A 13,992-nucleotide genomic window follows, 5' to 3' on the forward strand; every position below is an offset into this window, starting at 1 on the left:
AATTTTTATATATAAATTTATATTTATATATATATATATTTATTTATAAATTTTTTTTTTTTTTTTTTTCATGCAATCATTTATTTTCACAAATGAAGAAAATGGTAAAGCTTGAAATTGAAAAGGGGACCAGTGTTGTTGGTTTGCTTTTGTTTGCATTGCAGACTTCTTGTAAGACAAAAAACAAACAAAAAAACATGAAAGAGGTAAATATAATTTACATTGAATGTAAGAAAACAAAAACAGGAATGTCACATTTAATAATAATAATAATAATAATAATAATAATAATAATAATAATAATAATAATAATAATAACACCTAGCGAGACTAAACCAGGCTATTGTAGAGTGATAGCTTTAAGCCACATAATAACATTTATACATTACATAAATAGATGCCATACCATTTAAATAATTGTGTTTGGATTTAAATACGGCTGTACAATAGCCATCCATTTCCCCTCTTTTTCTTGGTTGTCTAGTTCCAGGGCCTATAATCAGAGTTTAAAACTGTTAACCCGGTATAATTTGGAAATCTTTGCCCTGCTGGTTTCTTCTGTGCTTTTTGGATTTCCTTCGCTGGGAGCCCGGAGTGGTCTTCCAGTCCAATTTCCGAAGAAGAAGAAGAAACAGTGAGAGTGTCGATTTGCCTCTCTAAAGGAAGAGAAGGCAATAAATTATATTTATAAATATATCCCTAATTTCCACATTTAAAATAAAATAAAGAAACAACCAGGTTATAGAAATGTAAAAAATACACTAAAAAAAAGATCTCGTTACTGCCACAACATAGACTGAAACTTTGTCTCAATTTAATTCAATTACCTTTCATTTACCTTTTTTTTAGCTACATTTGTTAGCCTAATTCTGAACGAAAACAAAATAAGCAAACTAATTTGCAAATAAAAATATTCTGACTTTTGTGGATCGTCTTGTGGTATTTCAGCTCCTGCTCCTCCTGAAAAGCAGCCCCGCACAGCTCGCACTGGAACGGCTTGTCCCTGGCGTGGGTCCGGCGAACGTGGCTATCGTGGGCGGCGTGGGAGGCGAAGGCCTTCCCGCAATGCTTGCATTTAAAGGGCCTCTCTCCGGAATGCTGGCGAATGTGCGTGCGCAAGATACTGGAGGCAGTAAAGGCCTAAAAGAGAGAAGTTATATTTATTTTGAAAAAAAAACTCTGCTTTTATAACCAACAGGCACGTGAAAGGATTTACAACAAATTAATTTTATGCTGTGAGTTCAGAAAAAATGAAGAGTTGGGGAAACGAAACGGAAAAAAGAGGGCGCATTCAAAAGGAAACAACCTGCTTCAACGCACGACCGTAAATAAAAAGCCTATATAACGTCGCGGGACAAAAGTCTGTGAGGAACATCTGGCGATAATTGGCTTGGAAGAGGAGCGTGCCTTTCGCGAGGAACAATGAACAAGGGCGCGTGCCGAAAGCACCGTGAAACCAGGAGACCAAAAGGTTTCAAGCACGGAGCAGGTCCGAGAAACCCGAGGAGAACTTAAAAATACTTTGTGAGTATTTTCTCAAATACAAAGTATTTATTTATTTATTTATTTATTTATTTATTTATTTATTTATTTATTTATATTGCCGTAAAGTATCTGTTTAACTGACATGGCTTAAGCCTGGACCAAGGTATAAGTATATAAAAATGTAAGTCGTTTATTTTTATCTTGCTTCTGTATTAAATTCTAACAAAATGCCATATTATACCATTTCTATACTCTTCAATATATTATTGTAATTAAAAAACGACATCATACTTCAGGGTGAAAACTAAATACACTGTCAGTTATTTTTTTTAAGTGTAGCATTGTGTTTACATCGTAAATCTTTCTTTTCCCTTCACTCTTCTACACCGTGTAAAATGGAAATCTAGTTGATATAGGCTTTTAAATGAGTTGGCATATACTTTGGATACTTGTAAATGGAAAAACAAACATGTGGGAATGTGTAAGAAGAAGTTTAAGCTGGTTGGAGTGACTGAGAAAATGCAAATGTTATAATAAGGAAGGGGGGGGAAACATTTAGACTTACAAATTCTAAAAAGCACAGATCCCAAACAAAATCACAAATAATGAAAAAGAAGGAGAAAAACTTATTAGATTAGACCAATATCTAATTTTAATTAAAATAACTGGTATAGAGTTAAGGAATCACAGCAGTGTAATAGGCTTTTAAAGTAAATTATTTACTTATAGTTGTTACAGTTATGCACATGGATTTGCTTGTTCATTCATGCCAATCTTTTGAATATTCTCTTCTTGGCCTATTTTTTTTTTTTTAACAAAACCCACGGCTGCAATCTGAAAGAATGCTTGGGGTAAACTCTTTACTATTTCTGCGTCTTTGAACGACAGTGGTTATTTTTACTTAGTCAAATATATCAACCTGTTTATTTTTATTTTTTTTACCTTAAGCCAATAAACTGAATTGACCTTATCTTACCTTGTTGCAGTAGACACACTTGTATGGTCGCTCTCCAGAGTGGACCCGCATATGTTTGTTAAGACTGGAGGACTGGGAGAAACTCTTCCCACACACGGAGCACTGCACATGAGACATTCAGTACATTAATAGAGAAAATAGATGAAGTTATTTTAGTGAATATTATAATGTGCCAGGAATAGTTTCACTTTGCTGCTTCATTCAAATTGCATAGTTTGGTTAAATTCATTTTTATTTGACCAAATAATATGAGAATTAAATTTATTATGTATCCATTGCCAGAGTAATCCACGTTTTAATAAACTATAATAATAATAATAATAATAATAATAATAATAATAATAATAATAATAATAATAATAATAATAATAATAATAATAATAAACTGGCATATGCTGCCTCGCTGACTCTTGGGAGCTGTTCTTTCAGCACCAACAGTTCAAAAACCGTAGCTAAATGCGAGCCCACAGTGTTTGAATTCACTCTACCTTGTGAGGTCTGTGTTTTTCGTGCACATGCAGGATGTGGATCCTCAGCCTATCCCTCTTCTCGAAGGATCGGTTGCATAGGTGACAGGGAAACTTCCTGTCCCCCTGGTCGACGCAGCGTGTGTATTTCAGGTGCTTGTCTCTGTAATATTTATATGCGAACACCTTCCCACATCTGTCGCACTTGAAGCCCTCGCCTGAATCTGCAGGATATAGAATTTATTTCAGCGGTTTGTAATGCAGACCAAGTGAACACAGAAAGGATCTGGAGAAGCTGTAGATTTAGACCTTCAGTTGGAGAAACACTGTTGTTGTTGTTGTTGTTCTCCTCTCTGGGGTCCTTCAGTGTGAGTGGGATCCCAAGAAACTGTGTGTAACAGTCTCCGTACCACACCAGGAGCTCCTGGCCTGGTGTGACCTCCTTGCAGGCCTCGTAGAAGATCTGACCCTGGACCTGCACCGCGATCAGGTTCTGCTCCTCAGGAAACCGAGCGCACTTCACCAAAGACATCCAGTTTCCAGACGCGCCTCTGCCGTCCACAAAGTGACTCAGCCGACCGTTCTCAAACACCTGGAGGAGAGCAGAGGACGACATTAATGTCAAACATGACGCAGAAGTTGATTGCAATATGTTATTTTTGGAAATATAACAGCATCACCTCCCACATTAGAGTGTTGTCGTCATATGTTTTTATCTCACTGGTGTTCACAAGTTTTCCTTGGAAAGGTCCGAATCGCGAGCCTTTGGGAATGCTGACCTTATCTGTGAAAACTCCACAGTGGTAAGTGTGTCCCCAAGCAGCCTGGAGGACAATCAGTCCTGCAACACAGAGCCGGTGTTCAAAACGCCTTATAACGGATGTTTAGGAAATATAAAAGATTTTTCTGTCTTACCCTCTGGGAGCTCAAGGGCGTCTTTGTCCAGTAGGGAAATGGAGGGATTAGAAACTGAGAGGATAAAAACAAAAGGAAAAGCAGGAAAAGACCATAAATGGATGAATGGATATTTAGAGAATGTATTTTATAATATTTTATATTTGTCTATTTTGTATGAGCGATTGCAAAAATAATTTGTATTATTGATTTATTTATTTGCTTTTATGTGTTGATATTTGTGTTTATTGTATTTATTCCAGCTTTATTTAAGCTAACAAATAAATGAACAAATGGGCAGATTTCTTATGTGTTGAATTATGGCATGAAATAATGAAATTACAGTAATAATAAGATTTTAAAACATAAAAAAACTTTTTGTTTAGTAACTTACATGTTTATTTATTTAATTGCGAATTTAATAAATCGTTCTCTCATATACCTAACGATTAATTTCAATTTTATATTTTTATTACGGTTTCATTAAAGCAAATATTTATTTGTTTATTATTAAGTAAATTACTGACAAATTCATCATTTTAATGTATAGATAGAAATAAGATTTTTGTTTTAATTGTCGCCTAAATAAATATTTGGCGAACGCGTTTATTGGATTGTGGCCCATCGGGCCCTCAACGGGGGTTAGCAAGTTTGTTTGAACTCTTCCTGTCAATTAAAATTGTGCATTAAGTACAAATTCTACCTAAAATTCAAAAGCGCCTCACCTAAGCTTTCCTGCAACGTCAGTCCTGATATAGCGTGGCCCCCGCTGCTCTCCTGGCCCCCAGAGTAACCATAAAGCACCATGAACAAGTCCTCCTCGCTGAAGTTAAAGGATGTGACCCTTTTCTCCGGAGACATGTCGACGGTGCTCGGCCGAAACAAGCTCTCCTTGGGCGGTGTGTTGTTGGAGGACTTGGCGGATGGAGACGGGACGCTGGGCGGGTTGCTGAAGTCCGACGACAGCGGCCCTGCGGCGTGCTCCGTCACCACCGCGGCCAGCTCCTCCGGCCTGGGGTGCAGCACGTGTCCGGGAAACATCTGGCTAGTGTACGGCAAGCCCGACGCGTTGTGACCGAGGAACGGAGCCGCGCCTCCGTGAAACCCGAGGGGAAGCGACGCCCGGGCGTCCGACACCAGTCGACCGAGCGACTTGAGCGGGTGGAGGAGGGTGTGTGTCCGGGGGAAGAAGTCCATGTAGGGATAGGGGCTGGGGAAGAATCCCCGGACGGGACTGCCCTTCAGCATCTCGGCTTGGTGGCTTTTCTCCTTCAACATTGCGGGGACGCTGGAGACGGACACTGACATGAGCGCAAGGGAGCGTGAAGGTTCAAACAGGGACGGATTCTTCAGAGGATGTGGGGAAGAGAGAGAGAGAGAGAGAGAGAGGAGAGAGAGAGAGAGAGGGGAGAGTGTTACAGTTTAATGCGTTTAATCAATCGAAAAAAGACAGGAGCGTGAGCGTATCTGGCCATGCTTCCGTTGCATTTGTTCACATAAAGTAAAATTCATACGTCACATCTTTTCTTATCTTATTCATGCATGTTGGGCAAACTGCGGGATTCCTTTGCAGTTTGTAATGAAGTAATCCATTTGAATTCGTTTTCAGGTACGGAGAAGCAGAGAAGATGGGACATATTAAATAGGCTTTATTCTCTACCCCCTTGTCTAAAAAATTGTATCCATCTCTTCACCAGACCATCCAATTTAGTTTTTGAATGTTTCATTTTAAACTCTGCTCTGCGGGAGGACTGCCTGTCTGAAATTCACAATTAACAACTTTTAGTTAAATGGACTAAGAAAGGTCCATGAATTTCTGCCTGTAAAAGTCTGGAATTTGATTTGAATTCCAGGTTTCAGTGAGTGTGGGGAAAAAAAAAAAAAAAAAAAAAAGGTTAAAAAAAAACCTTTTTTAACCTTTTATTTCTAGACTTGTATTTTCTTTGTTTGAAATTCATTCGATTTATTCTATATTTTTTTTTCTTTATTTTTACAGATTATATTCAAAGTCTTGCAAGGACCCTCCATTCAATCATATTCAGCTTGTGTATTTGCACTAGTTTAATGGGCAAAAGGAGGAGACAGAACTCTGGGAATGTGGTCTGAAAAAGTGGAGAAAAATTTGAGTGGACGTTTGAAGACAGCCGTTCAAAAAAACAAAAAAAAAAAAAACGGGCAGCCGATTTTGCAATATTTCCAGCTGAGAGGTCACACACTTCACACAACTAAACAGTAGTGAGGAGGCTATGAAGGCACCAGTCCCCCCAGCCAGCCAGTAAATAGAGAGACAAACCAGGGTCATGACACCAATCAGAGAACAGTCGGTCGTAGCAGAGGTCAGCATTAATGAAGCATTTAATGGACCTTAACGTTTCCCGAACAGTAATTTACTGAACAGTGGGGAGAGGGTCCGGAGAAGGGCTGGAGATGCCGTGCGTCATGCTCCGTGCGCAAATCGTAATTTTGGGAAACAACAACAACAACAACAAAAAGATTTACACGATTAAAAAAATTAAAAGAAGCAAGAAAGTTAGACATACGTTTTAAAATATAATAGAAGAAAAGCTTACCAATCACAGCTGTTTCAGGAGGAGGTCGTATCTGTCATGCCATCAGAGCTGAGCTGAGCTTCGCAAACCTAAATCTGGACGCGTCTCTGGTCATCTGAGGGCACCTATCGTGTTCAGGTCCGCTGAAGATGCTTCCCGGCGTCTTCCTCTTCCCCATTGGCTGAGGAATCCGCTCAGCCTCATGCATCTCAATTAATCTGCGCAGGACAGCCCACTGAAGTTAACCTATACACGATGGCACGCATCCTTTAATTCCACGGTTAGAGAGATTTTCTCCAAACATTTCTATGAACAAACCTGTCCAAATGAAACAAAACCAATGCAAATGAGGTCTCAGAATTTTTTTTTTTTTTATAACGCCACACCTTTTTATTTCACGCACTCTGGTGTGCTCAGACGGAAGAACACGTCAGTAATCCACGGACCACTCAACGCAATAAAAACCTCTTTAAATTATTCACCCACTTTGCAGTTTACGTCCCTTCAGCATCGCAACCACACCCAGTGGTCTTTTCGTTTCCAACTTTTCTTTTCTCCGATTCGCATCCACCCGCGGGAGCTGTTTCGTACTCGCCTCGGCAACCGACAATTTAAGTAATCTGAAGTCATTTTCTAGAATATATCCGCGCTGTAAGGAAGTGTAGTTGGGTGACTCCAGTAAGCGATGACAGCGGGAGGTCACTCGGTTGTTTCGGGTTGATCAGGGATCATAATAACAACTCAATATTTATATTTGAGGTGGTTATGGGCTGGCTGCAACGAGACACTATATGCTGGGTCAATGCCAGCCCCTAGCTAGAAAACACTATATAAATGAGAGTATCATCAAAAGTGTAATTTTTTATCACTAATTCAATTCAGGAAGGATACCCATGTGTTATATCTATTCATTACACACCCATATTTCAACTGACAAGGTGTTAAGTATAATCCAAGTGATCCAAAAGCTGCAGATGACGTGGCTTCCTGTTATAGTCACAGACTGCGAAACCTGCACTGGACCTCAAGCAGCTTGGATTCCATGTGTTTTCTCCTGATGTTTGGACTCTGACTTCAGATGAAAGTAAAACAACAAAACTTTCATCCAAAAGGAGGAATTTAGAGACTGGCTATTGCTGGAGTCTCCACTGAACTCTTAAAACTGGCTTTCCCTCAAAGCTGTAGTGATCAATCGTTCTTGTGCACTTTTTTCCCCCCCTTCCACTCAACTTTCTTTAAAATGCTTGCAAACAGCAAAGTCAGACCTTTTGTGTCTTTTCCTCCTTGTGGAGGGAGTCGGTAACTGTCTGCAGGACATAGTCTTCCCCATGATTATGTGCATCAATATTTAGAAATTAAAAATCTATATTTTGGCTTTAAATAATGTACAGTTTTTTTAAAATCTTGTTTTCAATAGTTGCAAGTCACAGTTATCAAAACACAAGTCTATAATGAGTAATTTTTTTAGATTATGCAAAAAATTTTAATGATATGCTAATTCAGTATGTACTTGGATACATATATATTCTTAAATTCAAGAGGGCTGAGTTCAAACATGTTTATTCATTTATGATTGTTGTGAAACACAACATAAGTGGCATTGCTACTTAAGCTTTTAAAAAAAAAACTTTCTGGAGATCTCCCTTTATGCAGTGATTTAAGTGAATAAAATTGGGTAGAAATTCATCTATAAGCCTTTAAACCTTAGGGAGAGGTAGTCTAAAAACAAAAACAAAAATGTTTTTTGTTTTTTTTTTAAGTTACTACCAGCATGAAATAAAGGACGCAGTTAAAATATGCATTAACAGAATTCTTTATTTACAAGGCAAATAGCATCAGCAAAGCCATATTAGTTCACAACTTGCATAACTGTGGTTTTACCTTCTCTTATATATCTAATTTTGCATAAAACACACACACGCGCGTGCGCACACACACACACACACACTCACTCACGCACGCAACACACGTGCTCACACACAAACACAACCATGGGGTAACAAAGGTCAGATGGATGCAGGTATACAGTGCGACTCGCGGACGACGCAGAAAACAAAACGGAAAAACAAAAACAAAAAAACAACAGTGATCTTTCTTCAGAAGAATCCAGTATAGTACATATTGCTTCAGTATCTCTGTGAATCATCTTTAACCATACAACAGTGAGGAGAGGACCGGGCCTCTCCCAACATAGAAGAGCAATGATCGTGGTTGTGTGGGGAGGGGAGTGACCGTGTTTTCAGCAGCGGAGGAGAGGTGAATAGTGGTGCACCCATTCAAATACTGTACAACCAGTCATTATACAAATTTATACAGACAGCAGTGTAATTTACAAGAACAGGACGAAATCTAAGGCAATATGCTAGGGTGTTTAGCATTTCAAAGGTTTGCATCTTAGCTCTAAGAAACCAGCAGACGATACAAAAAGGGTATTTAAAGTTCTGCAAAAGCAAACGTTAAAGAGAAGAAAATATAGTGTGTAGTTAAGTGGGTCCAAAGTCTGAATATGTGCACTTCCTCTGCACTTGGCTTCAGAAATTCTTAAAAAAAAAAAAAAAAAATGCACTGCTACCACATGGCTTTAAGTTCTTTTCAAAACGCTGACAATCTTTGGAAATTTGCAAAGGGCTCTGAATCCGTTTAAAAGCCTATTTGAGAAAATGGATTTTAAAGGCTTTAATCTGCATGGGTGGATTTTTACAATCAGAACAGCATCTAATGGAAAAAAAAAAAAAAAGTATGATCTCCTGTAGACTGAAGGCAAACACACTGCAGGGCGAGCAGAGTGTGAGTGCAGCCTCTACACTTTTCGAATTACGTCTGGAAAAAAGGAAAAAAAAAAAAAAAAAAAAAAAAAAAAAATAAAATAAAAATAAATGCAGAAAAGACAACGGTGTGACGACAGGTTGGGAAAGAAAGAACAGTAGGTCATCAATGACGATACATTCAGAGTGAATCTGGTTTATGACGAACATCTGCATTTAGATCCTGCTCAGTGACATCTTTAGGAATTTCATGTTTTATGTTTTTTTTTTTTTTTTCCTGTGTGGGCTGGCTAACTAAGAAGGGGAAAGAAATCCAATTGAAATGTGAGGAATCATTTGGCTTGATCAAAGTCTTTTCCTGGGTAAAATAGTTTATATAAAAGTTAGTTTTTTTTTTCCTTTTTTTGAGGTTAGAGAGGATGATTTGCTGCGGATCTCAATTCCCTTTTGGGGAAATAAGATCAGCACGTCATCAGTGAACACTTTTATACTTTAATTGCCTGAGGTCATAAAATATGGCTAAGTGTCTGTCAGAGCAGGTGCAGTCTTAACTCTGACCTCTGCGATAGAAGAAAAGGCTGGAGGAAGAGAGGGCTCATTTCGATCACGAGGGGGGGGATAAACTACCTCCCCTCTGCAGGTCCCCCTGGCCCCCTCAGATGGCTGCATAATTTATCAAGAACGCTGTGTGTGTGTGTGGATGTAGACTTTTTCTTGGTACAAACTGCAATAGAAAACGGTGTTTAATACTGCATCCAAACGCAGAGCAAAAACGTGTTTTTTTTTTCCCTTTCCAAATTCAGGAAACTGTACAAAAATTACAAAAAAAAAAACAACAAACAGAAAAGGATTCTCAAGTAATTATTGCTTGTTTACATCACACCCGAACAGTTTGCACCTAGCAGCTTGTACGAAGCAGTTTTCACTCCAGACGACAAAGAAAGCACACTTTTTTTCTTCTTTTTTTTTCCTTTATAATTTTGAGTTAATGTATGGCTGTGAGAAGTTTTTTTTTTTTTTTTTAACACTTTTTTTTTGTGTTCTACACTAAAAGGCAGAGAAGCAAGCCGTAATCTGTACACTGTATACACAGCACACCCACTAAGGACAACCTGCAGCCCCGGTCCGAGTCGTACCAGAACATCAGAATGTCAGGACTTCACAGAACAACGATAACAAAAAAAAAAAGAACATATAACTGCTCTGCTTTAAGAGAGGCAGTAGTGACCAGTAAGGAATAAAATAAATAGGAAAGAAAAGGTTTTTTTTTCACTCATCGGTATGTACAATTCATTTTGAACCATATTTGATTTTGACATCTTCTGAAACAGCTGGACCAAGATTATAATCCATAATTCAGGCGATTAGAAGAATCTTCTCAACCATTACTGTTAAAAACGATAAAAAGTGCCTCTTTCACACTTTTAGGAATATCTTCTTGCTACAAGGATAAAGAATCATCTACAATAATTAAAATGAATCTATACAGAAAAATAAAACTTAATTTAATACACTATATAAACCTCTTGACTAAATTATTCTAATAGAATTCCACTCAAATCATTCTTCTGCAGTGTTTATCAAGATCAGTTTTCTTCCCCCCCACTCCTCTGTCTTCAATCTACATATTCATTTTCATAACAAGAAAAAAAAAAAAACAATTATAAAATAAAATACAGCAAAAAGGCAAAAAAAAAACAAAAAAAAACAAAAAACAAAAAAAAAAACGACTGAGCTCCGTTCGTACTTATGAACATGACCCGGGAGTCTCTGCTGCCGTTAGAAACCCATGAGGAAACGTCCCAAATGAGTGAAGAGAGAAGAACAATTCGGTTCTGCTCTGAGATGAGATTGTAGATGGCCGCTGTCCGCTGAGAGGAATACATTCAACACATCCACTGATGCCCCCTCTGCTCCCTGAAGTCAGTGTATCCCACCAGGAGGGCCCTACAGTAAGTCACACGACGGTGAATGCAGCTGGACGGGCAGGTAGGCTGGCCTTCTGCTCACTCCTGTGTCAGTCCGGGGCCCAACAGGTCAGTTGGGGTGAAAAGGGAGTGAGAGAGGGGGGGGGGGGGGGGGGGGGGCGGGGGGCGGCCCGGCTGATCCAAGGGGCAGTCGGTTACTTACGAGTTTGTGTTTTTGATTCTTAAAGGGCCGACGCGCTCCCTGCACCAGCTGATCGCTGAGGTTCGTGTTAAGAAGCTTCAAGGGGGTCAACAGAATTTCTGTGGAGGAAATGCAAATATTACTTTATGCATTTAGAGCAACTGTTCACGGAGTACCGGCAAGTTTCATTAGGTTAAAGTTCAGCACCTGTGTTCGCAACGGATCCAAAGCAGTTTAGGAAAATTCTTAAAATTTCCCAAATTCTAAACATTTTCTTAGAATTTCACCTACTTAGAAAGTTTCTCACAAACCACCTTAGGCTTTAAAAGAGCTGCTAACGTGGCAAAAATGTAAGGAGCAGCGAAGAGAACTTTTCATCAGCATAAGAGCGCCTTAAACCTCTTGCAGTCTCAAGTGGACGTTCGGGGTACCTGTGTTTTTAAAATTCATCTTGGCAAGTTATCTGCTAGCTTCTTCTTTACTAGCTTAAGTAGCTACTACTGAAGGAGGGAAGTTTTTATTCGATTAATCATCAGATTAATCAATTACTCGATTACTAAGATAATCGTTTACAGTAGCCCCACTCTAAACAGCTAGCTTGTTTAGCAATGACCTATTGTAGCTTATCCTGCATGTGGAAGGTGAATCCTGGGAAACTAACAACTCAACATTTCTCCCACACAATTGCAAAGATCATAACAGAGACATTTTAATAATACTTTAAATTGAACTACTGAAATTGTTTCTGATCATTTTTATTTACTTTTTGTTTGTTTGTTGTCGTTTTAAACGCGCCCATATTACATTTAAAATGTAGTCAAGCACAGCAGCTAAAAGCTCAACATGTCGGCTAGAAATGACAAAGAACCCGTTTCTTTAGAGCAAAGCCCGTCATAAAAAATGTGCTGTGATAAATTCCTTCTAAAAAACAAAAACAAAAAAAAAACCTGAATTAAAGCGAAGTACACATCGTTTAACACATTTTATGGAAAACGTAGATGTATTTAAGAGTGTTTAAAGCATAAAATTTTTATTACTAAATGTAAACCTCTCAGCCTTGAACTTGTCTAACTACAGGAATTACAAAGCATGTTGGAGAACATCATCAAGCATAAAACCCATAGGAGAAAAACACAAATGCATGCACTAATGGCTCAACAGTAAATAATTGAAATAATCTAAGTGCCAATATTTTTTCTTCTACAAACCCGGAGGCGAGATAAGCCCAGTGACGGACACGCTGCTATGTTACAACATTCTGGACAGCAGGCAATCAAACAGGAGCGCTGTAGTTAAATATTCATGGATCTTTACGGGCTTAAAAGCATTACGGTCAACAACAGCGCATCGCAGACGTGCAGCCTAACGATACCAGCGAGACAAACGCAGACAAATTAACTTGTTGGGCTTTACAACGAGCGGGGCGCGGCAGGAATTGAGTGATGTTGATACACGAAACATGCGAGTCAGTGAGTAACGTCGGCAGCCTACATAAAAGTGTAACTAAATGGTCTGACTTTAAAGTGCCCAGTTACATCACTGCCCTAAAAGTTGGGAAGAGAAGCAGCAGAACTTTAGAGGAGTTACGTGAACTACGGAGTAAATTATTCAGCAGCATGGCAATTAAATGAAGGAGAGCCAAACACAGCGCTTAGAATAACTCCAACAGAAATACGGAGATGAACGCAGAAGAAGTCGACTTTCATCTGGGGCACGATTGACAGATTTCTAATTCTTCCGTGACACAAGAAACAACTTTATTGGTTTAAAAAAAATAAAAAAAATGCAAGAACTGGGTGCAAAAGTTGAAATATATTGTGCATTCTCTCAAATTAATCACGACTGAATACCACCCCTGAAATATTTCTCAGGGATAGTTAAAAATTCCTTAGACATGATTTAAAACTAATTAAAAAGCTTTCGGTGTAATTTTTTGGTATAACTGCTCCTCGAATCATTGCTCATTCGAGGAGCAGGATTTTAGGCTGCTACTACCAGACACTTAAACATTTTTATTGGCCACAGAAAGTGAGAACCAACAACTAAATTTAAACAAATAACTGGAGCTCCAATTGCATCTGAAAATTTAGCACAACGTCACTATGTGCAATTAATATCCCAGAGAACCGCTTGGGCTGTAGTAAGCAGAGCGACGAATGCGGAGGGCTATGTTCAAGTTCTCGACTTCACTTCGACCACTAAGCTGGCAGAGATGCAGAAAACACTTTTTGTTCGCACCCCCCACCCCCCCCATCCAAACTGGCCGTGGAGTGCGCCAAGTACTCACCTGCTCTTGCCCCATGGAGGGCAAGCCGGGCGAGGACCCCGACGCCATGGACGTGACGCTCATCTGGCCGCTCAGCTGGTTGTTGAGGCCCATGCTGTTGCCGTTGTACATGTTGCTGCTGTTCTGTTGGGCGAACTGCGGCGACGCCTGCTGCTGCGAGAACATGCTGGGCAGCGGAAACGCAACGGAGGCCGTTAGGTTGGGCCGTCAGAGTCACCGTGTGTGCACGTGAATTTTCACAGGATTAAAAAAAATAATAATAAAAATAAAAAAAATGCAGTACCGACATGTCCCACAGTGCACATAATTAATAAATACTTTTTATTTTTGCTTCTCATGCTTTGATAGTTAAAAAGACTAACATCCTTTGTTCTTTGCTCTTGAGGTTATCATGTGGACTGATTTTTTTTTTTTTTTTTTTTTTTTCAAAAAAAAAAAATTCTTTTCTTTTTTTACCAAT

The 13,992-nt window shown here is 39.0% G+C and overlaps 2 protein-coding genes across 6 annotated transcripts in view; both read right to left on the minus strand.

Annotated features, from left to right (window-relative positions):
* Window positions 1–305: 305 nt before the first annotated feature.
* Window positions 306–5,164, minus strand: prdm14 (PR domain containing 14). The gene is made up of 8 exons (XM_015046329.1): window positions 4,548–5,164; window positions 3,844–3,897; window positions 3,609–3,769; window positions 3,238–3,520; window positions 2,950–3,152; window positions 2,462–2,563; window positions 921–1,140; window positions 306–656 (listed from the first exon to the last, which is right to left on the minus strand). Exons 1-8 carry the CDS (start codon window positions 5,128–5,130, stop codon window positions 481–483), a joined length of 1,782 nt encoding a protein of 593 aa, XP_014901815.1. The 5' UTR covers window positions 5,131–5,164; the 3' UTR covers window positions 306–480.
* A 5,233-nt stretch (window positions 5,165–10,397) lies between these two features.
* The window catches only part of ncoa2 (nuclear receptor coactivator 2), a 55,486-nt gene continuing 51,891 nt past the window's right edge, over window positions 10,398–13,992 (minus strand). For all 5 annotated transcript variants that reach the window (XM_015046343.1, XM_015046340.1, XM_015046341.1 and 2 more), the window contains 2 exons: window positions 13,533–13,698; window positions 10,398–11,364 (listed from right to left, as the gene is read on the minus strand). In XM_015046343.1, the coding sequence (XP_014901829.1) occupies window positions 11,353–11,364; window positions 13,533–13,698 (178 nt within the window). In that variant the 3' untranslated portion in view covers window positions 10,398–11,352. The remainder of the gene's footprint in view (window positions 11,365–13,532; window positions 13,699–13,992) is intronic.

This window comes from Poecilia latipinna, unplaced genomic scaffold, assembly GCF_001443285.1.
Source record: "Poecilia latipinna isolate Pla-1442-1.1 unplaced genomic scaffold, P_latipinna-1.0 Scaffold775, whole genome shotgun sequence".
NCBI lineage: Eukaryota > Metazoa > Chordata > Actinopteri > Cyprinodontiformes > Poeciliidae > Poecilia > Poecilia latipinna.

Coding starts and splice junctions, on each gene's coding strand:
- prdm14 (XM_015046329.1), bottom strand. CDS start 5,130: ATGTCAGTGTCCGTCTCCAGCGTCCCCGCAATGTTGAAGGAGAAAAGC. Junction 3,898..4,547: donor GACGTTGCAGGAAAGCTTAG/GTGAGGCGCTTT, acceptor TTATCCTCTCAG/TTTCTAATCCCTCCATTTCC. Junction 1,141..2,461: donor AGTGTGTCTACTGCAACAAG/GTAAGATAAGGT, acceptor TCTCTCTTTTAG/GCCTTTACTGCCTCCAGTAT.